General features: G+C 36.5%; 1 protein-coding gene across 4 annotated transcripts in view; it reads right to left on the bottom strand.

The window, feature by feature from the left end:
- The window catches only part of NBEA (neurobeachin), a gene marked incomplete at its 5' end in the record, with an annotated part of 525,299 nt that overhangs the window by 377,242 nt on the left and 124,742 nt on the right, over positions 1 to 23,315 (bottom strand). For all 4 annotated transcript variants that reach the window (XM_082492157.1, XM_082492158.1, XM_082492156.1 and 1 more), the window contains 3 exons: positions 9,318 to 9,451; positions 9,872 to 10,069; positions 17,546 to 17,692. In XM_082492157.1, the coding sequence (XP_082348283.1) occupies positions 9,318 to 9,451; positions 9,872 to 10,069; positions 17,546 to 17,692 (479 nt within the window). The remainder of the gene's footprint in view (positions 1 to 9,317; positions 9,452 to 9,871; positions 10,070 to 17,545; positions 17,693 to 23,315) is intronic.

Raw genomic sequence — 23,315 nt, forward strand, 5'->3', positions numbered from 1 at the left:
GAAGATTTATATTTAGAAACTTTAAAAAAAAAAAGGAAAATTCCATATAGATGGTGCTTACTATCATCCTTTGTGAGTAACCTTATTACTTAGGAGAACAACCCATTATGCATAAAGTTAAGAAACAGCACACATCTTTGCAGGATTAGCACCCAAATTACAATAATAAACGCTACTAAAAAGATTTAAAAGATTGTTGTACCATGAACGTGGAAACAGACTTAAGTTTAAAAGGTTCAAATTCCACTTCTATAAGTGATTTATCAAAAGACTTTTTTTTTTGTATTGCAGTTTATTTGTCCATTCTATGAACTTAGATGTAAACTCATGCGCTGCAGTTTTATCTCATATTAACACGATCTCTATGCAATTGTTAGAAATTCTGATAGGACTACAAATACAAGCTACAAGACACGCTGACACCCTAACAATAAAGATTTTTATCTCTTTTCTTCTTTTTCAGTACAGATAAATCACACCAGACAACTCAGAAATAATCAGTGGCCAGTTAATATTTAACCATGCCACAGACAAACATACAAGCTGGTTCTATGCAAGAAAGGCTGAATCAACAAAGTTTGTTAATTCAGATGCAGATAGAGCCCAAATATCTCTTCTTAGATATTAACTATCTTTATGTGGGGTACGGCTGACCTGATTAATCCTGCCTGCCCACATCAGCTCTGCAAAGAGCGACCTTAGCTGTCAGCGCAAAGCCATGCCAATGTTTCTAGTTCCAGGAAAACGTCAGTTTTTATTCAGCCAATAATTTTGTGAATGAGCTATGCCTTTTCCTAAGTCTGAAACGACTTTTAACATCTATCGAACCATACGTATAAAGACACCACAAGCCAGCTCTGCAGAGTCAGCTCAGGTCCGCAAGCAGTAACTCCAGCTTCTAATCCTTCTGCATTATCCGAGATCACCGCCATAAATAATAGAGTTGACTGTAGTATATAGTAATTCAAATCTTGGGACAGCACAAGTGAACGCATCATTACACTTTACACCTTCAAGCACATAAAAAATCCCAAGTACCAGAAATAGCAGCAGTTAAGAACCACCACCTGGTGCTCACATAGAGGCACGATGAAGTTTGCGGTGAACACCGTATAGGACTACAGTATTGATGAAAATTAGCACCATAATTAAATGTAACTAGTGGTTTGTCCACATCATTGTGCAGGAAACTAAATAATTAAAAGATCTGTAATATTTTAACTGATGGAACAACCCTAAAATCAAAACAGAAGTGTTTTTAAATTCTCACTGCACGGACAGTCCTGAAGCTATTAATATCTGAAGATAACGACCAAAAGACGGGCAGAAAACAGAATGCATGCTTAGTTTGATTTCCCCCCCCCCCAGAAATATTGCTCACACGTGTTTCAGGTGAAACGTCTATTTTGGAGGAGGAAGGAAGGAATGAAACTGCACTGAAAAACAGCTGTTGCAAACCCCACTGTTTTTACATGTTATCTGTCACGTACTATACGCTAAAGAGCACTCAATCTGCCTAAAAAGACCCAACAGTCAACAACTCTTAGATAAGCTTTCCCAAGCTCTTCCAAACTTCTCTTTCCCTACATGCTGAGACTGACCTCTAGCATTTAAGTGTCTGTGTGTATATCTATATAAATCCATACTGACATAACGGATCCTTTCTCCTCAATTTTGCATTCTAAAAATTTAGTCTTCTAGAGAACTGACTGCCTAATTTAGAGCATTGTATCCAGAGCTTTTAACGTATTTCTAAGGACAGTCAATTAATGTAGTCACCTTGGCACCTGAAAATATATTCAACCTGACGATTTTAAATATAAACATTTTCACCAGCAGAACCAGGTTGCCAAAATTATGCTTTTAAAAAGGCTGCTGTTGATACAGGGGAAATAATATTGATTAGAAGACTGTCTTCTAAGATGAACAATTTTTCAAACAGAATTTAACAAACTTACCAGTAACTAAAATGCATCGGATTGTTGAAGGGCTCACATTAAACTTGCAAAATTCTGTGCACTGTCATACAAAATTTCTCTCCATTCTTGCCTATTGTCAACTCCCCTAGATACAAAGGCAAATATAAAGGATACTTCAGCCCATTCCTACATCTCCTCTATACCATGCCCTGTCTAGAACAGATCAGTTTGTCTGCAGTGCAGCTAAGATACACACACACAATAAAAGTATATATGTCAACCAACACTAAATTAGACAGAATTATGACTTCTACTGAAAATATAATTAATTTCAGAACAACATTTTTCCAGCAGTTTTCCATTACTAAGAAGTAGAATAAAAAAGGCTGCAGACCAAAATGTGAAGATGCTGTGTCTCTAATGGTTATGATACTGCTTATTCTATAATTAGAGTATTGTAGAGACAGTAAGTCTCTGGAATACTGTTATATAAAAAACTGAAGCTTAATTACACTGTTACAGCCTTGCCTGATTTTCCCCTCAAACATACATGTCCCTTGAGAATGCTTTAAAAAATTTATTTATTTTTTTTTTTATAAATAAAACAGGAGCACAGAACTGGTGTTCACAGCATACACTGCCTGACTGGAAGATGTTCTTAAGGATACCTTCATGTCTATACATATTTACTATATTTGTAAAGTCCCAACCTTTATAATTTAGACAGTTATTCTTATGATGTGCACTGTGGAGTTACAAATACCACCTAGCTTATTTCATTCACCCAGATATATACATATAATATAAATAACTATTATGTTTTAATAGTTCATTATTATGTTTCAACATCACAATCTTCAGTCAACAGCCATGCAATGTTACTCCTTATATAAAAAATATACTACAGATATTCACAAAACCAACAGCTTCTGTAAATAAGTCTTCAAATTTCCAAAGCATGACACTTCCTTCTTCATTAAAAATAAGAATAATTAAACACAAATATTTAATTTTCACTGTCCATTCTTATCTATGGGAATTTTAAAGAACCTTTTCATATTACACGTAAAAGAAGGTCACACTGGAAATCACAGGGTTACAACGTCTTTATGCTGTGACAATCGTTGAACAAAAAAGAGCCGCACTTTTCAAATTCTAAGTTGACTGGTAGGTTCCCACTAAGTGAACAATTATTACTTTTTGTGGAGCTGAAACAAAGGACAATGAGTTTCTATGACTTCGCCTACAAATTCTATCAGGAACATCAGTCATATATTCAACTAAACTCAGATGACAAAGGCTTTGGAGGTAAAAAGAAAACCCGAGAAGTCAGAAGTTTGCACCACCAGGATAAAAGTGAAATTTTGTCTTGTGGGATTTTTAAATTTTTTTTTAAAGTTTGTATTTTTTTTTTTAAATCACTACATAGATCAATTTCTTTAGTTTACTCTTTCCTATGATATTTTTCTCCGAAAAATTTACCTTAATTACTTTGGTTTATCTTGGATTGTGTATTACAAAACTATCTGGATTGTGCTTTACAAATGGCATCTTTAATTAAAGTAGACACGTAACTATAAAAATCTAAGTATGTTGATTAATGACAGATGATTTAACTTGAAGAGGGTATGGAAAAGAGAATGATGCAGGTATTTGTTTAGTCTGATTATCTTTGGGAAGGATCCTTTATAAACTAATTTAATTTGTATTTCCAGCTTCTCCAAAATTGGACAAAAGGCTGTTAATATCGTAACTTTTGAAAACTAATCTTAGCATAAACAGATAAAGTGGTATTAAGGAAAATCACACACCAACAATTAATGTTTTGTTTTTAAACAGAAAAAAACCCCAAGGTAATTGCCCTTTAACTTCAATTCAAAATGCAATACTGGCTGTATTGATGATGGTGATTATAATAATAATAAATAATAATTATAATTATTATTTTTGTTATTATTATTACTCTTCATCTGCTTGCTGCCCATTAAATATCACTGTTAGCCAACAGTTTTGAACGATTCGTTAAGTAATTTGTTACCTCATCAGAATATTTACTGAATGTTTCATAATATGAGATGCAAGATGACTTCCACTTCCTTACTTCATTCCTTCAGGAAGAAAATCTAAGCACAGAGGGTAAGTACAGATTTCAGAAACCGTTTTGACCGCACTTATAATACAGGTTGGGAATACAAAAAGGGATTTTCATCACGGTATACTCACTGCTAAAGCATGAAATCAAACACTCGTGAATGTTTTAACTCAGTCAATTGCTCTGCTGCCATGTTAGTAATTATTAATAATAATTCATTCATATTTATGCAGTCATGGCCACTAAAGCCTGTGTGCCGCAAAGCCAAGAAGGGTTCCCCTAACCAGGCTGGAGGTCAGATAAACTCAGAGCAGAAGAGACCCGGACAGATGGTGAGGATGGAGAGGAAGTTCCCATGAGCTACAGCTATGGCAGCTCTCTAAAGTGCTTCCCTAGCTTCCAGTTTAACTTCCTTTTTTCTTTCTGTAAGCGTCTTGGGGAGAAAGGGGAAACTACCTCTTTCTTTTCCCTTTTCCATTTCTTTTTCTCGTAACATATGATGAGGACAGCAAGAGAAGACTACTAAACGTGTTTCATCCAAACCGATGCCACTAAACACGAGTCAGATGAATAGCTGTCATGTAGGAAAACGAGAGAAGCAAGTCATTACACACCTCTGCACGCGCGCAAAACATTTTGGGATACAGACTCCAGTCATAAATTAGCCACCCTTAATAGTTCTTGGATCTTCTGGAGGAGGTACTGCAGTTTGGGAGTTTACAAAGGATTTCTACCACATGATATAGTGACTGTACTTTCATTATATTATATTATTATGGCGTACAAGTATCTAAAGGGTGGGTTGAAGGAGGATGGAGCCAGGCTCTTTTCAATGGTTCCCAGTGACAGGACGAGGGGTAATGGGCACAAGTTAGAACACAGGAAGTTCCGTTCAAATACACGGAAAAACTTCTTTACGGTGAGGGTGACAGAGCACTGGCACAGGCTGCCCAGGGAGGTTGTGGAGTCCCCTTCTCTGGAGATTTTCAAGACCCGCCTGGATGCAGTCCTGAGTAATGTGCTCTGGGCAATCCTGCTTTAGCAGGGGAGTTGGACTAGATGATCTCTAGAGGTCCCTTCCAACTCTGAAAATTCCGTGATTCCGTGATTATCGTCCAGGCAGTCTGATTTGGCGAATCACATTCCTGTTGCCACAGTTTGGGAAGTTTCCAGTGCAACTGATTTCATCTGAGCAGAGCTAGGTTATACCAGAGATGTGAAATTTCAGGTGCGATATTCATCCACCTTCCCCCCGAAACACATGGGAAGAGGGTTACCAGTACCTGACTCTGCAAACTCTGAACTGTAAACTGGAGGCAGCAATGGACTGGGACCTCGGCTCACCATCAGAGTCACAAAGGTAAATGCAACGACCTTGGAAAAGATGACTTTCATACCAACTCTCAAGTTTAAGTACCTGGGCCAGCTGTGACAAATGACAAAATTATTGAAAGACAGTAGGAGAGGACAGCTTAGGTAGGATACTACGTGGATCTTACTTGCTACCACGATCTTACAGATAAATTCAATTAAACTAATGACATTATTAAGAATGATTGGAGCCTCACAGATTTTTCATATTAAGCCAACAAAAAAAGGAAGACATCAAATCGAATTTCCTATCAAGCTGTGCTATTTCCTATCTGTGGAAACTGATAGGAAAACTGCCTATTTCCTACCAAACTATTCATCTATCAAAAAGCAGCTGCAGCAACACTACTAGTTACCGACAGGAACCCAAAACGTCATCATCTGAATATAAAAAATGCCAAAAAAAAAAAAAAAAAAAAAAGAGCACAAGATACTAGCTGATCAAAGCAAAACACACAAAACATTTACAGGAAAATATGAAGAACAGGAGTTGAAATATTATTGTTGCTCCCCTCACCAATGTTTCCATTTCACTGACTTACAATAGATGGGCAATACACTCTGGAACAGGGCTACCTACATTCAAGTGTGAAAATAATGTCAGTAATAAAACTGACTGAAAAGATGCCTACATTTACCTTGCTACAAATTTTAGGTGGGTGTACATATCACCTTTGAGAAAGTTAATGTGTGCCCAGGCTCTGCATTTATTTAGTATGATAAACAGTAAAAGTATTTTTAATTTTTATTGTATAGTGTATGCGATCTAGCAAATCCAGTTATTAACTTCTAGAATAAGTATACAAAAGATTTTTGGAATGACTTCATCTATTTAAGGAAACAACTACAGCTTTTTCTACTGTTAAATATTTTCCCAATATGGTACAGTCCAAAGCAACAATCTCATACCAATTAACACTTGGAGCGAGTTCAGAGAAGGGCAACGAAGCTGGTGAGGGGTCTAGAGTACAAGTCTTTTGGGGAGCGGCTGCGGAACTAGGGTTGTTTAGCCTGGAGAAAAGGAGGCTCAGGGGAGACCTTATCACTCTCTACAAGTACCCGAAAGGAGGTTGTAGCGAGGTGGGGGTCAGTCTCTGCTCCCAAGTAACAAGTGATAGGACAAGAGGAGATGGCCTCAAGTTGCACCAGGGGAGGTTTAGACTGGATATTAGGAAAAATTTCATCACAGAAAGGGTTATCAACCATTGGAAGAGGCTGCCCAGGGAAGTGGTGGAATCAGCATGCCTGGAGGTATTTAAAAGACGTGTAGACATGGTGCTTAGGGACATGGTTTAGTGGTGGGTTTGGCAGTGTCAAGTTGATGGATGGACTTGATGATCTTAAAGGTCCCTTCCAACCTAGATGATTCTATTTATTCTGTGATGGAATTCGGTCAGTGCCAAAGACTGCGCACCCAATACCTTGTCAGAATCAATCTGTATTTTAGCGCTCAGCAGACTCAAATGAATTCAAAACCATACACAAGTGACCACAAGTCAACAAAGCAAATCCTTCCTATCATATTACCCATATAGTATAATCAAAGGTAATAACAACAGTATCATAACAGAAAAGACCCCTATATTTCTTTTTATTACAGAAACACCTTGTTGACTGAAACTGCAAAATTTTCTATTCTAACCAGAGTATTGAGAAGCAGGATGAAAAATAATGGTCTTGGCATTCCAGTTGAACAACTGCTCTCCTGAATAGCAGGTGAACCACTTCATCTAAGAAAACATACTTAAGATATGAACTCATTTTCCATTCTTTTCGTTTCAGTGTATGAGAGCGTAAGAATCTATACAGTGCTCCAAAAGCAGAATTGTAGGTTATTTCAACACTTGGTCTCATGGAAGGTGTAGATATACATCTACACATTACAGGAATAAAGAACAATACACCAAAAACATAGTAATTCAATATTTAAGTTACATCTCATCAAATAATGATTTGCTTAAAATTATTTTGAGTGTGTTCTTGAGTTTGGATCACATGTTGTTGTATTATGCATTTGTACAATCATGTAGCATAATGAATTACAGACCTCTTTTCAGAATATAATCTAATTATAGAAGAAATACATTGGTTTAGTCAAGAACAATTTTTATTCCTACTTACAGTTCAACTAACTCCAGAAATGTTCTGTACATTTGAAATTGAATTTTATGAATGTTCTCACTCACTGGAAAGACCACACACTTGGAAAGAATAAGTCTTTATCTTGACTTATAAAACTTACATTGTATTAGCTCTCAATTTTTAAACAGACCTAGTTACTGCTTTATCATTTATTACAGACTCAGCTCATCAATGAACTTAACATACATTTTATTCATATGTATGGGCACATACACACATAACCCTCCTTAAATTGGAATAAAGCATTTTTGCCTACTGCTGTGCCAGTAAATAAAAACATACAGGGAATTTTTTTCCCAATTTTTTTCAAGTCAAGCATTGCTTGTTTCTATTCCCCTTACTTCACGATGCCTCAATGCAAAGTACATACTGGAAAACAAACTACAAAAAAGTAAATATCCCACATGAGCCAATTCACAAACAGCTTTTCTGTCTTTAATACCGAATGACATAATTTGCACCACTATACTGCTTGGAATTAGAATTCGTTATTTTTAAAACTGTGGTATTCTCACATTGTACTAAAATATCCTCATCAAATATTTGAAATTTTCACAGTACAGAAACAAATAAAAAACATCAGCCATCTTAGCTACGTATATTTGAGTTACCAAAGGGGAAAATAGATGACTGACAAAACTTCAATAAATTGATTAATTTCTTAAATTAGATTGAGACAAGTGATGTTTCACAAGAAATAAAACTAACGTATCACTTTCAGTTCAATTTTTCAAAATTGTCAGCAATTTTAGTATTATTTAATTGTTTTTCAGTTAACTAATTTATTACTGGACTAGCTAATGCAATAGAAAATATCCAGAATAAATAATGGCAGAGTATTCTAAGCAGGAAAATAAGCCATGTACTCCGAATTATGCACCTATTGTACAAATGGATTAAAATACAAGAGTCAGCTGCCCCTAAACACTGTTTTCTAGCAGGTTTTTGGCTAGATACCATCCTCCAGGGAAACACCGTACCAGTTCTTCAGCATTGCTTTTTCAGTTTTGTTACCCCCAAAGGTTTAGGTCACACACGCTTTTTTCTGACAGGTTGAGATATCTCGTCTTGCCACTGGAATAGGAGCCTGCCCTGACAAGCAGGCGGCAAGAGATCTTCTTTGCAAAAATAACTCCAGCTGAGCTACCTTTGAACAAGTCAGCGCGGGGACTGGCAGATTCCCAAGCGGTCCTTTGCAGGCTACACATGGAAGCATTCATCTAACTCCTGTGCAGGCTTTTCGACCTTGGCGTTACTTCCACGCTATCAGAGCAGAGACTTCACGTGTCCCCGTTTAAAACTCTCTTGGTGTGTCCCCAGTCACTGTTGTAATACGGACACAAAATAACTGACCACAGCTCTATGACTTTCTGACCAGGTGGATGGTGATAGAAGATATGGAAGGTGATAGCTTTCCTTAATTTTGAATGTTGCTAAATGGCACAGACTTTGATAAAGTGAACGACTTTGCACTGTAAAGTACAAGCACATCGGTTTCTTTCAGAAGTTGCAAAAGTTGTCACAAAACTGTCCTTAAAGACTCCAGAGTGATTCGAATTCATTATTTAATCCAATCAATTTTATGCCAGTTCCATCTGGAACCTCATCAGGTTAATACAATTTACACATCTCTACAGTAAACTACTTTTTAAAAAATAGCATTATTTTCAAAGAAACAAAGGTAAAGTGTAAGTCACGGCATTTACAAAAGAAAACAAATCAACCATTCCCACAACAAAACAGGAAATATTCTTAGCTTAATGTAGCTTTTATCTTGCTTGAAAGAAGCTTACCAAACTGTTGTTTCCACCTGACTGTCGTGCAGTTGTCGATTGTCTAACTGGGCAAAGAGAGGAAAAAGAACTTGAATCCCTCCAATGGAATGAATTGCGCTGTGAATGGAGTGGGTTACGATAGCTTTCACATCCTACATTAATAAAATAGATTAAAAAAAAAAAAGGAAAAACCTCAGTTAATCTCAATTTTAAAGAACAGTTACAAACATAACCTGGGAACACTTTAACATTGACTTGAGTGCAAACTAAATCAAACTTGTTGTAACTTATTTTCATTGCTTATGGCCGAATTATAATCACTATACCTAAAGCCAAACATTAAACAGAACCTCAGTATCGTGGCAAACTGCCTTATGGTCTGAAGTATACACTACTTAATGAAGAAATAGTAATTTTTTTTCTCTACAAAGTGAGCCAAGAAAGAACAGTTCAAGTGATAGGTAAATAATACAAAATAACAATCTTTTTGTACACTACCACACAAATCTTACTATTATCGAAATGATGTTGAGCTAACAGTAATCACAGAATATCAATTTAGTAGCACAAACCTGAAGCATAAGAGCATGGGGGGAGTGTACAAAAATTGAAGGATTTTCCTTTGGTGAGGACTCAAGGCATAGCTGAGCATCAGTAGCCTTCGCATTATAAGTAAAAGCAATGCTACTTGCAAGTTTCCCATCATATAGCACTTGTTTATGGTGCTCAGCAAGATGAATGTCACTCTCAGATTTAAATTTGAATGTGCTCTGAAAAAAAAAGAAAACGGAAGTTTTAAAAAGTAGATATTTTAGACAAAATCCTTGCCACAAAATGTGCATAAAATACATTAGACTTGAGAAGGAGATGGAAACTGATAAACTCTGTTTTAATTTTCCAGTAGTTTAACACAACTGAACAATGAGACCATTTTTTTATATTGACATGTTGATGTGGAGTAGAGTCAATAGTATTTGATATTTCGTGTAGAATTATTTCTCTCTCCTTTCAGCATCAGTGTTAACAAGTTTCAGAAGTAACTATCTGGAAGAAATGTGTCACATTAAACAGCTACAAATATGTTAAAATAAAAAATTGAGCATAAAACGCATTAAAAATAAAGAACAAATTAAATGACTTGCATTTTTGTTTCATATAAACTCACTCAAATTAGAATATAGCATCCTATACTATTTTGACTAAAGGAATAGTTATTTTTAAACATTAAAACCCATGTTTCATTAACAGTCAGGAGTATATATAAATAGCTACTTACACAAAAATTTCAAATAAAATTATAACTGCCATTTTTTGAATTAATGATTCTCAAACTCAAAGCTTTTACAAAGGAAGACTGAAAAATTCTATTGTTCTTAAACATACCATGATTCATATCTGATGAAAACTAGGTTTTCTGGCAGCACTGACAAATCAATCAAGCACAAGATGACAGATTTCTGCCTTTCTGCAAAGCGCTGTCAGGTTTACTTGGCACATAACTACTTCTGCATGTAACAATCATTTGACAGTGGCAAAAAGACAACTAGTAGTAACACACAGTGCTGCACTGACACAAGTAAAGCAAATTTGTTAGAAATTACCACCATTTAATTAATTCAATATTTCTGTAATGTTATATTTTTAAAACCTTTACTCAGTTTAAAATAATTTCTTGCTGAGGTTAATTATGAATCATTTTGCTTGTTTTCACTGTGTACAGCCATCACAACTCTCTTTATCCCTTTGGTCCTACCAAATCTTTCCCTCCCTCCCCCCCCCCCCCCCCCCCCCAAAGTAAGAAATTAAGTATCATGAAACCATTGAAAGTGCTATCACTAGGGTTTTGGTTATCCAGGCTACAAGAATTAAAATAGGCAACTTCAAGGCCGTCAGCTGCTCTTTCCAAACAAATTACAGGCTCCTACCAGTTATGTAAACCCATAAAACCCATCCAACATTTGCAGAGCTCTCAAGGCTGCTGGAAACCCTGACGAAATTCTCTCGCTTACAGCCGGATGATGGGAAAGCACATCTGCTCAACTGATGGACACATGGCATTAGAAGGCCTTGGGACAAGCATCCATTTGTATGTGGGTCCGAAGATTGACGTAGACTGCATAAACTGAGCACCTGACTGCAGCTGCTGGAGAACCCTTGGAGCAGATCTGTCAGTCAGCCCTGTCCCACGCTTGGTGATGTCAAGTGGGAGGGAGGCAGCAATGCCATGCTGAAAAATCTAGGAGATGCAGGTACCAGAACAGAGAATGCAAGTAGGAAAGGCCAAAGTAAGTGAACAGGAAGTCAGTGGTTAAATCTACATTTGGCAAAGAAGGATAACGTTATCTTTGGCTTCATTAGGAAGGGTGTAGCCAGCAGGTCAAGGGAGGTGATCCTTCCCCTCTGCTCAGCACTGGTGAGGCCACACCTGGAGGTCTGGGCTCCCCAGTACAAGAGAGCCATGGACTTACTGGAGCAGGTCCAATGAAAGGCCACTGAAATCATGAAGCGACTACAGCATCTCTCCTATGCGGGAAGGCTGAGAGAGCTGGGAGACTGTTCAGCCTGCAGAAAAGAAGCCTCAGGGGGGATTCACCAGTGTGTATAAATATAAAGGTGCAAAGAAGATGGAGTCAGGCTCTTCTCAGTGGTGCCCAGTGACAGGACCAGAGGCAATGGGCACAAACTGAAACACACGAGGTTCCCCTCTGAACATCAGGAAACGCTTTTTCACTGTGAGGGTGACTGAGCATTAGCACAGGTTGCTCAGCAAGGTGGTGGAGTCTTCATCATCAGAGATACTCAAAAGCTCTCTGGACAAGGTCCTGAGCAACTGGCTCTGCTGTTGAGCAGGTGGCCCTGCTTGAGCAGGGTGGTTGAACCAGATGACCTCCAGAGGTCCCTTCCAAGAATGTCAACCATTCTGTGATTTTGTGATTTACACTTGTGTCAGGAGTCCATTGTGTAGGAAAACTCACAGTGATCCCCACTTACTGCTCTGTTCATATTGCAAAGCTCTTCAGAACCAAGGCCTTCCTTTTGGCTGAAACCAAAATGTCCTCCAATTGGTGGTAGTCGTTCAGTCACCCCAAAGGATCAGACTACAACCAATCTGAAGTAAAAACCCCAAAATACACACACTGTGGGTATTCGGCCCTCGGCACAACCATTTTAATCTAGAAACATGTTCCTATTGTGCCACACTACGCACTGAGGTAGAAAAAAAACCACAGAATGAGTATTATGTTTAGAGCTTGAAAGTTGGCTCTCTCTTGATATGGTTGGCTACATGTCACTTATCAAGAAATGACTGCTACAGATTAGATTTGTCCTGAGGAAGGTGATGATGTATTTCTCCCCAGAGGGGATTTTCAACTATACAGATAAATCTCTGTGCACTTTCTGCAGAGACAGAAACAATTTAGTGATTTCATTGCTTTCCATAGATATCTGCATTCTGCATATGCTATATTTTGATGTTTTACTACATGAAAACTTCTTCCCCAGAAAACTTTTCATGCCTCTAAGCTTTGTCAGATCCCAAAGCTCAGAATGTTTTACCTTTATATAATTTTTCATAACTTTGCCATTTTAAATATGTCAGTGTTTCAACACAAAATTTGTATCATTACTATGAAATGTTGCAACTTTCTAAAGTGCATAAGTTAAAATAAAATCAGTTTTATAAAATATTTTTGGCATTATCTACCTCCTAGTTTTCAGTGTTTACTACGCCTCAAGAATTTATCAGAGACCATTGTTTGGAAGTCAAGCACAAATAAGTTATGAATCAATATAATACTGCCTCATATTTTTTGGAGAAAACCAAGAATTAACGGGACTTCATGCCATCAAAGACTAACCATAAGTTGGAAATGCTAGTCTCCTACACAAAAGATTATTATAACAGAATGGAAAGAAAGGCTACAAATTCTGATGTATGACACTCCTTTATTACTAACATCGATCGACAGAAAGAGAAAAGAAATTCATACACGCATACTGTACTGGGGGCTTGGGAAAATACAACCACAGGAGGAGAGCAGAGGCTGTCAAGCATATAAGCTCCAATTGCAAATGGTTAGTTACTGGTCACTGAAGGAATGCAACTTTGCGATCTCATACAATCAGTGTGAGGGCATAGAGACAGCAAAAAAGAGCCTTAGATTTAACATATTCTATATATGGCAAAAATATGTACAGGCTCCATAAAGAAGGCATAAAGGATAGTTGTTGCTCCTACAGGAATAGGAGAGGGAACAGAGACAGCTGAGAATTACTCCAGCACTGTCTTCTCCGGTAAACGAAGCTGTGCTTGATCTGCACCACTCATTAAACACCAGCAGCTTTCCCTTTCCTTTAGCAGCAAGAGTGCTGCTTTTTGATTGACTATTTACCTCATTTTGCTATTGTAGTTTCAGTGTCCGTACATAAAATATTATCTTGTACTATATGACTGGGTTAAGCAAATTTGAATTTTCAAGAGCATTTTGCATGTGTTTGTATGTGCGCGCATTAATGCGTTTTTACTCCAACCTTTATCTATGACAAAGACTGATAATGCAGCACTGATCAAGAGCAAACTCAGATGCAGCAACATACAGAATAATCTGATGAATCGTTTTGAAATGCATATGGGAGTGTTAAGGGGAGTGGCGCGGATCCGGCAGGGCTATTAGGAAAGGGCTTTGTTGAAACATCCCATTATAAACAGAAGCAAACACTGCTATCAGATGGATCTCTTCCTCCCACATTACCTTCCTTGACCCTCAATTCTCTGTTTATCAGCCCCTCAGGATCCCAGACCAGACACGCTTCTCTCTCTTCTTTGCTGCCTGGGAACAATGATGGGTAGCAGAAAAAGTACAGTGAGAGCAAGGATGCTGCTCTCATTTCCTCTTTTTTTTGGCAACCTATGGCAACTGAAACTGGCAACATAGTAGGCAAAAGTCCTGTTCAGCAACTGCAAGACTCCAAATGAGCATGCTTTATCACAGATAAAACCTGGGAATGCAAATATTGAATTCTACTATGTATCTACCAAATATAATTTAAAATTTCAAGACACTTTATGGATGAATTTGAGAAGACTTAATGGGGAAGAGGCAATTCACACAGTTCTACTGCCAGTATATTGTCCTTTCTTCCCCTTTTAGAAGTTGGATTACATGTCATTTCTATGCAATCGTTACCAAGTGTGGCAGTTTTTCAATATTGTTACTCACACAATCAATGTAACATTTTTTGTTAAAAAAATAGGCCTTTTTCTACAGCTGAAAATTTAGTATTTCCAAGTGAACTATCTATTTGCTTAATAAATAGATTTTTATATTAAGGCGTGCTGGTTATGACTAAATGGATTAAGAAGGACATGTTGAGCAAGACCAGCATGGAAGTATTATGAACTGTTTCTACGTTACAGCTCTGTAATAAGCATGTAACGTGCAATAAGTAATATAAATATTATATATAAAGTTATATAAATATTATATATAAATAATAAAGAAAGCTTATTTTAACAACTTCTTCTCTAGTTAATCCTAAAATCTGTTGCTTCTGCTGCATTACAGGATAGGGGTGGGTCAATGTGCAACAGATACACTTTTCTTTGTCGACCAAGATCTGCCTTTTCCTGAACTTTGTGGCTTTGGTGTCATTTGCAACATTACATACTATATATATTCACCGATGTGTGCCTACTGCACTGCCCGAGCTCTGGTACGTTGGTAGAGTTTGCAGATTTCTCTGTATTCCAGAGGTCTGAACGGCAGTCATTGTAGACTAGGGACATTATGAACGATTGTGAGGGTAGCTGGATGAAAGGCAAAATCACAGTCTCTTGTCATGAACAAAGCAGGTAGAGCACCAAATAAGGGATGACTGTGTTCCCTAAAGAATCAGAATCCTAGGATACAGTGGACCAAAGTAAGAATTGTAAATCGAAGGAACTACCAGAGACGGTCCTAGGAAAGAAAAAACATATGTATGAAGATATTCTCTAAAAATTCTCCAGTATTTTGAATAATCCTCCTTTGGGAGAAAAGCTTTGGCACAACTGGAGTTCACAATGCATCTAGAATAGTTGCTCTTTTGCAAAAGTTGAACAGTTGATTCTCCCAGTCGGTTAACAGCACCAACAATTAGAATAAACAGGATATGTAGTGAACTACTTAAGAAAAGTTTCTGAAAGGCCAGTTTGCATCAGCAAGTCAGGTAAGAGCAAGAATGTGATCTCTTATGCCCAGGAATTCGAGCTACGTGTCAATTGAGGCTCCCTCGGACTATGAAATACCGTATTGAAGTGTTCTGAACTGATGGACCTTTGCAGCCACACAGAATCTGAAAGAATTTAGAGAAATACATTGAGACACGAAAGAGGCAAGCTTTGAGCAAAAGCCATAAAAGTGCCTTGAGATCTCTAAATCACAGGACATGGTTCCTTTTCTTGGTTGTGGGACAACCTTTGGTTGGAAGAAGGTGACAAAAAAAAAAAAAAAAAAGAGTTCTGCTTTGTCTTATTTTTTGGAAATAATGAAGTTGAAGAAAGAAATTGTGTTATTTCTAAGGTCCTCCTCCAGGAACCTGCTCTTTTTAACTATTAGTAAAATATACTGTCATATTTTTAGACAAGGAAGGGAACTACTTTAGAGAGGAATGAGGTATTAACTGTGCTGGGAACATGACCTAAACCTAAAAACTTGATATACCAAAGAAAAATATCCCTGAAGTATTAAATGTCACCTAACTGACATTTTACAAAAATCAGTAAGAAACTACAGGTGTGAAGAAATGTTGTTTAAGGGAAACCTATGAATCAAGCAAGGTAACTTGACAACATTGTAATAAGGTTAGGACAGTAACTACTGGAAATGTTGTAAAGAGAGCATCTGTTGTTCATTTAGTGGCCAGCCCAGCCTAAACCATGGCAAGCGTGAAAGTGTGTATGCCTTATGAACCCCTTCAACACTCAGAAAGTATTACATAGTGATTTTCACTTCTTGAAACAAATGAAAGCATTATTCCTACGTAACATCACTTCATTATGCTGCTGCAAATCCACAAACTCAATAAATTCATGAAGATTTACTACTTTTACTATTAAGAAGTATAAGGTTACATTACTTTCTTTTGTACGACCAAAAAACATTTGCAGAAATATTTTTTCAAACAAAATACAGTATTAAGTTTGGAATAAAGTATGCATTGTTTGCAGAGGTGATGATACACTTCTCTTGACTGACTGAACATTTTCAGTTTCAAGGCAGGTTTTAACCATCAACCATATGGAATGGAATTCTTCTCCAAGTAACCTTGACATATATTTGGCTATTCACACTACATACATACCATAAAAGACATTTTCAACTGTCACTGTCATTAGGGTGTTAGCTGTCATCAAATAATTCAGAGAATCATTTTCAGCACACCAAATTAATATTACGAGAATCTAAACGTTGATTTTTGCTTGTTATTTTTTAAAGTTTTTATTTTCAGAGTACATGCTATATACTAAAAAGCTGAAAGCCTACTTCAGATGATACTGCAAATTTCACAAATCAGAAAAAGAAAATTTGGGAATAATTGATGGCAGAAATTCCATAGTGTTCAACTGGAGTTAGATTCATTTTCAAGCCTTCTCGATTAGGCACTTTCTGCAGACTTCTGCAAAGCATCTGCATTGTTTTTCTTCATTACATAATACTACACACAGCCATTCCAAGACACAAGTGATTGTTCATACTAGACATCTGAGTTTATGCATGCACCATTAATTTGTCCAGACTGTCCCCTAAATATCACTGGCAAAGCATGAGAAAAAAGCTCAACTTTATTTCAGCAGAACTATTTGAAACAGTGTATTTGAACAGAATTTGTTCATTATGCCTTGTTGACTGTTAATCTGCCGTAACTCAGGTTTTATACACAAACAGTAGAGAAGAAGGTTATTCCCCTGGTATTCAGTACACCAAATACAAAATTGCTCTAATATGATTATGACCCGAAGTCATAAATTTCACATACAAACATGTTTCAGCTAGGCTTTAAAGAAATAACTTGCATCTTTCAAAAAGCTGGTGGAAATTAAGGTTAGTTAGGATACTTGAAGAAATATTCTTCTTTCGCTGCAAACAATTCACATAGCTTTACATGATCTTAAGAGGAATATCTACATGCATACATATCTTCCAACTATATCTATCGATTATTTTCTTTTTCCAGTTTTACATTTTTTTAAGATCTATTATTACCTTATATCCAGGTCCTAACTGATGTATTGCAAAAATCTGTGCTGGGTTGAGTGCTTCAGTGAATACATATACCGCTCCGAGCTGGCCACAGAACACTCTATTAGCATCAGCAGTCTCCGAAGAGCCAAGAAAACATTTATCATAGCTCTGTATCAGAAAGAGGCAATGTTAATGAAGTTTAGTCATACAAACTGTACAATGAAATAATATTCAGCTACTGAAGCCAAAAAATACATGGAGACTGTAATTAAGAAAATAAATCAATCATTTATTACTTCAGTGCCTGATTCCCTGTGGTGAACAACTTCATTTTGAATATCGTAGCATTAATTGTTTTACAGGTCAGTATTACAATGCTGTTATGACTAGCTGCTAGAATTTGTTTATTATTAATTGTTCAACATACAACAGAGAAAATTGGAACAGTACATTCAAGTACCAAATAACCTTCCCTATTGCCTTCTAGGAAATATGAAAGCCTTGAAGTTCTCTGAATTATAATCATAACTCCCACTGTTAACACATGAGAACATGTGCTGAAATGCACTTTTCTTTCACTGTTCTGCTAACAGAGTTAAACATCTCTAGCAGAAAAAAAAAAGTGAATTTTTCTAGTTTGCGACTGGTATACAGTCTTCCTCTATGACCACAGCCTATGATGATTTGGTTTAGACCTTAAACTCCTCTTCTGTCTTCTTCCACAATTACAAGAATTGTTATTTTCCACTCTTTCCAACAACTATCCCCCTACACAAAGACCTTCTGCAGTCCTCCATCTGTCCTCTTCCTATTATTTCAGATTTGAGGTCATTTTTTTGTGACTTTTTTTTTTTTTTTCAATTTTAATTTATTTACCAAGCAGTAGGTTAAGATCCGGTGCTTCCAAGAAAAAAGGTTTTCAGATGAAAGTTTAGAACTTAACTGTCTAGAATAAGTATCTGGGGAACCGTAAGACACGAGACAGCACAGGAGGAGAACAACAGCAAGGATAAGGATCTTCGCAAGGCGAGTCTCTCAGCTTCCTCCAGTCACACATACTTTATTTAATGGAAACAAGGATCGGGCCTTGCTTTTTGAGCTGAATCAGCAAAGCAGCAGAACCTGCATTAGGAAGCCTGCTTTTCCTTCTTGCTTGGCTGCTGAGTTTTACCCTAAGAAAAACTTTTGTCAGCCTGGAGAATGGGAACAAATAAGGTGAATTGCTGCATCGACTGATCTAGGGGGTCAGTTATTAACAAGGAAAAGGGGACTCTCTCTGAAGAGTCAAAGGAAGTCAAAGATCTGGAGCTCAACTTTGCAATGAGGTAAGGTAAGAAGTATCCAGGCTTTTATCTCAGATTTATCCTCCTTTTGACCAAATACTTCTTCTAATATTTTTTCCCTTGGAATTTCTATTTTTTTTTTTTTAATAATTTTTTTTGGACAAAACTAAAAAAAATCTGAAAAAACTACATCAAAATAGGTTCACAAGGTGATACCCAGGATGCACAATGCTACAAGACCACTCTGACTACTGGTAAACCTAATGGTGAAACTTCCTAATAATTTTCAGTTAGCTCATTAAAGTCTTGGTTAGCCTTGAAAGGCCTTATCAACACTTGCACCATTACTGTTCGAAAATGTTAAGTCAATTCATGTTGAGCAACTGAAATTCTTAATGCTTATTTGAGGAATTTGTCTGAGATACTGATGACACCCTTTTTCCTAGTTCATACTTAGAAATTCTGAGACATACATTCCTGGAATCTTCTAGTTATCATTAATTGTACAACAGCCATCGTAGCTCTCAACAGATTCTGAGTTTTAGATATAATTACATTCTAGGTTTGTTAACCAGTAGCAATTTCCAGTTCTGTCTTTTTTCATTCTTAGCAGATTACGCTTTCCCCATTTCTGATGCTTCATTCTAGATTATGTGTTTCCACTATTTTTAAGTGGAGGGGAGGGCTAACTCTTTCCTGATCTTCTGGTAATTTTTATTCACTTCTGTTCCAGATGCCAAACAATCCGTAAACCTAATTTATTTATTTATTTAAAAATCAGCACCCAATACTCATAGCTCATTTGTCTTCCTCCTGCTATCTCACATTTCCACAGTTTTAAACCCAACGGACACTAACTGATCCAAGCTTGTTTGCCTATTTCTGTACATCCCTGGTAGGATATCATTAATGACCCCAAGATGAGGTGACTGACTGATCTACTTCATTCAGTGCCTTGGTCCAAATCCTCCTATTTTATTTACATAAAAAATTAAACTCTTGGGACTTATGGACCTTCTTACTTAAGGACGTAAGTTTATCCTCAATATTCTTGATGCTTATAAGCCTTCTTTCAAATGTAGCCCAAATGCTCCCAATGTCATCAACCTATTGGCTTTTCAACATTTATGTCAACTTTTAAAATCCTTCTACAGTTTCCTTATCCTACAATGGAAACATGAAGTTCTGTGAAAGACGTTAGGATGTCATCAAGTTTATCCTCATCCAGCTATTTGAACAAAAATCTTCCAAACTTCAATATCCCCATATTCTACACCTTGAAGAGAAGTTTTATGCTTTCTCTCATATTACTTCCCATAACCAGGGAAAATACCTAATCTAACAGCTGTAATAGCCAAACTCTTCCAATTTAACTTCCATCTCAAAGTGTATTCGATTTCTTATAAATAATTAACTCCATAAGGCATACAGATGATTACAGACCAGCTAGCAACTGCACACATCTGATTACGTTATACCCTGTCATGCATTCCACTTCATCTTTTTGTCATAATCTCTAGCTATATTTACTCCTTGGAATATAAAGTCAGTGAGTTGTTTACCACTAGCTACCGTATCTTGTGAAGTGCCCTAACACAATGAATCTCAGCATTGCTATGGATTTTATATGTCATTAAATAGTAATAAGGAAATCAGAGCCAAAAATGGCTCTATGGAAACAGTGTATCAACAGCACGCACAATAGCAACAGCTATACAACAAATTTTACAGTGTCCTCCCCTTTTTCATCCACACTTATATCTTCCCTCTAAAATTCAGGCTGAACGTTGTGTAAAATTTTTAATACACGGAGGTCCCCTCAACCAAATGAAAAAACTTGAAGAAGGTTTGAGTGCTTTAGAGTTCTGCATAGATGACATGTTTTGCAAATCCCCAGATGAAAACAACGTCTATTAAGACAACAAACATTTGTGAAGAATACGGATGTAAAGCCTGAATAATTATTTCACGTAATATCCTATATCTTGCTGCCCATATTACAGAAACAGTTAACAATCCAGTGATTTTATCGCTGTGTATAAATAAGAATGAATTAGAAGAAATACAAGAAAAAAAATAATTCACAATGAAAAAAAGCACCTCTTTTTAAACTTTCACCCTTTTTGTCATCTGCATCTTTACGTGAGCATCTTCCAGGGTACATATGAAACTTGTAGACTGAGCTATTCTTAAGTTCTTGTTTGGATACAAGAGGTAAGTGTCAGATATTGAAAAAAATGTCATAAAACCATGAGAGAATTGTAATGCAAGATCAATTTGGGAAAAAAATAAAATAAAATAAATTCAGTCTCTACCAAGACAAAACCTACGCTAAAAAAAAGAATCCAACTCAGTCCCTTAATCTTAAACGCAATAATGCAAATCTAATGAAATGTTTTATTAATCTAAAAATATTTAAGCATAATGCGTTCTGTTCAGTGGTAGCTTTGACACAGTAAACAACTGAAAAATCTTGTTTTCGTTATATATAGTGTTTTAAAGACTACATCTCAATTATCTTACAATGTTCCTGTACAAGAAAAGCCTGAAAAGAGTAAGATGCGTTTAGTCAACAATATGCAACTCCTGTTCCTTTCTCACTTTTCACTATCTGTTTTCACAAGCTGTACTGTTAAATCTTTCAGTATAATCTACATAAACAGTAATGCACAATATATAATGTAAAGAAAGAAGAATAATTGGTTGACTTGCAAAGTTTTTTTCTTTTCTCCCAAAGGCTATTACGTTAAGGTATTTTCTTGTCATCCTGCAGGAGACTAAAGTTATACCCAACTGGAAGGGTATGAAGGTAGGAGTTAACAAATAACTGGATAATTACTCAAGACTTTTCAAGGGAATACTTCTAACAACTCAAGCTTTACATGAAACAAGAAAGTTCTAATACAGTTAAAACAAGAGCTTCTCTTCCTAGCGAATGTATGATCGTGCTAAGGAGCATACGCACTCCCCTAATTTCCTTTTTATGCCTTTGACACGCTGTTGCATTCATACAACTTTCCTGAATTTCTACTACTTTCTACTCTTATTTTCTACTTCTGATAGGTCAGATTTTTGTTATTAAAAAAATAGAGAGCTAATGATAACTAGTGTCTTTCGTAACTTAGTCTATTCTCCAGTGGACAAAGAAAAACCTTGGCAGAAATGTAAAAGACTTACATCAAAACATCTAAAGCTTGGTAAACCAATCCCACCTTAAGGAAATACTGTACTACTCCTACATGAGAAAGTAGAACGGAATACTGTGAGGAAAGTATGAGTAGAAGGAGCAGCTCTTCCTGCTAAGAGCATTTATGATTAATGACTACAGAACCCCACACCATATAACTAGAAACTCAGCCCAGATCCTCTGAGACCTCAGCTGGCTTTTCAATCATCACATTCTCACCTATCACAGGAATGTTTTTATTACCAAGGAGAAACCACGTTCTGCAAGAACTGAAAGGCTTGCCTTTTCTTGCAAGTAGAAATGCAACCAAGAAAACAAAGAACGATGATCAGAAGCTTTGGCAAACAGAGTCCTCCTAGTTTAATTAACGTGTAATATTTAAACAATCCCTTTCAAATCCGACTTTGCCTCTAGAATTTAACAAAAGACAGTTAATTTCCTTAAGCACAAAAGAGCTTCCTTATCCTATACAGGCAGTCAGAAACAACTGAGAATTATATTATAAATAAGGAATAACAAAAGCATAGCAAGCTGATGAACCAAGCACCTCTGAAAGTCCAGCACAGCTTTAGCTGAAGGCAAAGCACAAGAGAATAATTTTATTAGCCTTCCCCATCCAAAACTTTGGGCCAGAAAGAGTGCCTATTTTCTGCATCATTAGGTGTAGACTCTCAAACCTTCCAAAGAAGATGGCACGAAAAGAAAGCACAAAAAGAAATTTTTGATATTTACATAGATTTCATTAAAAGAATTTAAATATGAAAAATATAAAAATGGATGCATTTCCTGTAAGAGTATACTGCTAATTTGAACTCAGTCCAATTAACAGATACAGATGTATTTACAGGTATACATGCAACCTTCTCCAGGTAAAAAACGACTGGTTTCTGCCTGAGGGGCAAGCAGATGCAAGATTGTGGTGTCTTTGCTCTGAGCTGCCTGATGCTCTGCAACTGTACGTGTCTCAATCTCTTTCAACTGGTTTGGATGGCCAAGAAAGGAGGACATCTATCTGTAAACATTTACTACCCAAGAAAATTGCTCAGTATTTCAGGGATGAAATTTTGGAGCAATTAATTTGTACTTGCTAACAATATTAATTAAATATTAATACTTTAATAATCAGCACAGCTTTTTTAATACTGTTCAACTGTCTATTAACTATTGCCAAGTCAAATCATGAAAGGCAAAATATATGTTACTGGGAGACAGATGTAAGACTTCAGTCTTTGCTTAATATTATAAATCTCTTGACATTTCTCCATGCTTCTGTTCTAGCTTTTACTTTTTGTCTATTTATCTTGTCGGTTTAAAACTGTAA

The sequence above is a fragment of the Vanellus vanellus genome, assembly GCF_965231255.1.
Source record: "Vanellus vanellus genome assembly, chromosome: 1".
NCBI classification, from domain to species: domain Eukaryota; kingdom Metazoa; phylum Chordata; class Aves; order Charadriiformes; family Charadriidae; genus Vanellus; species Vanellus vanellus.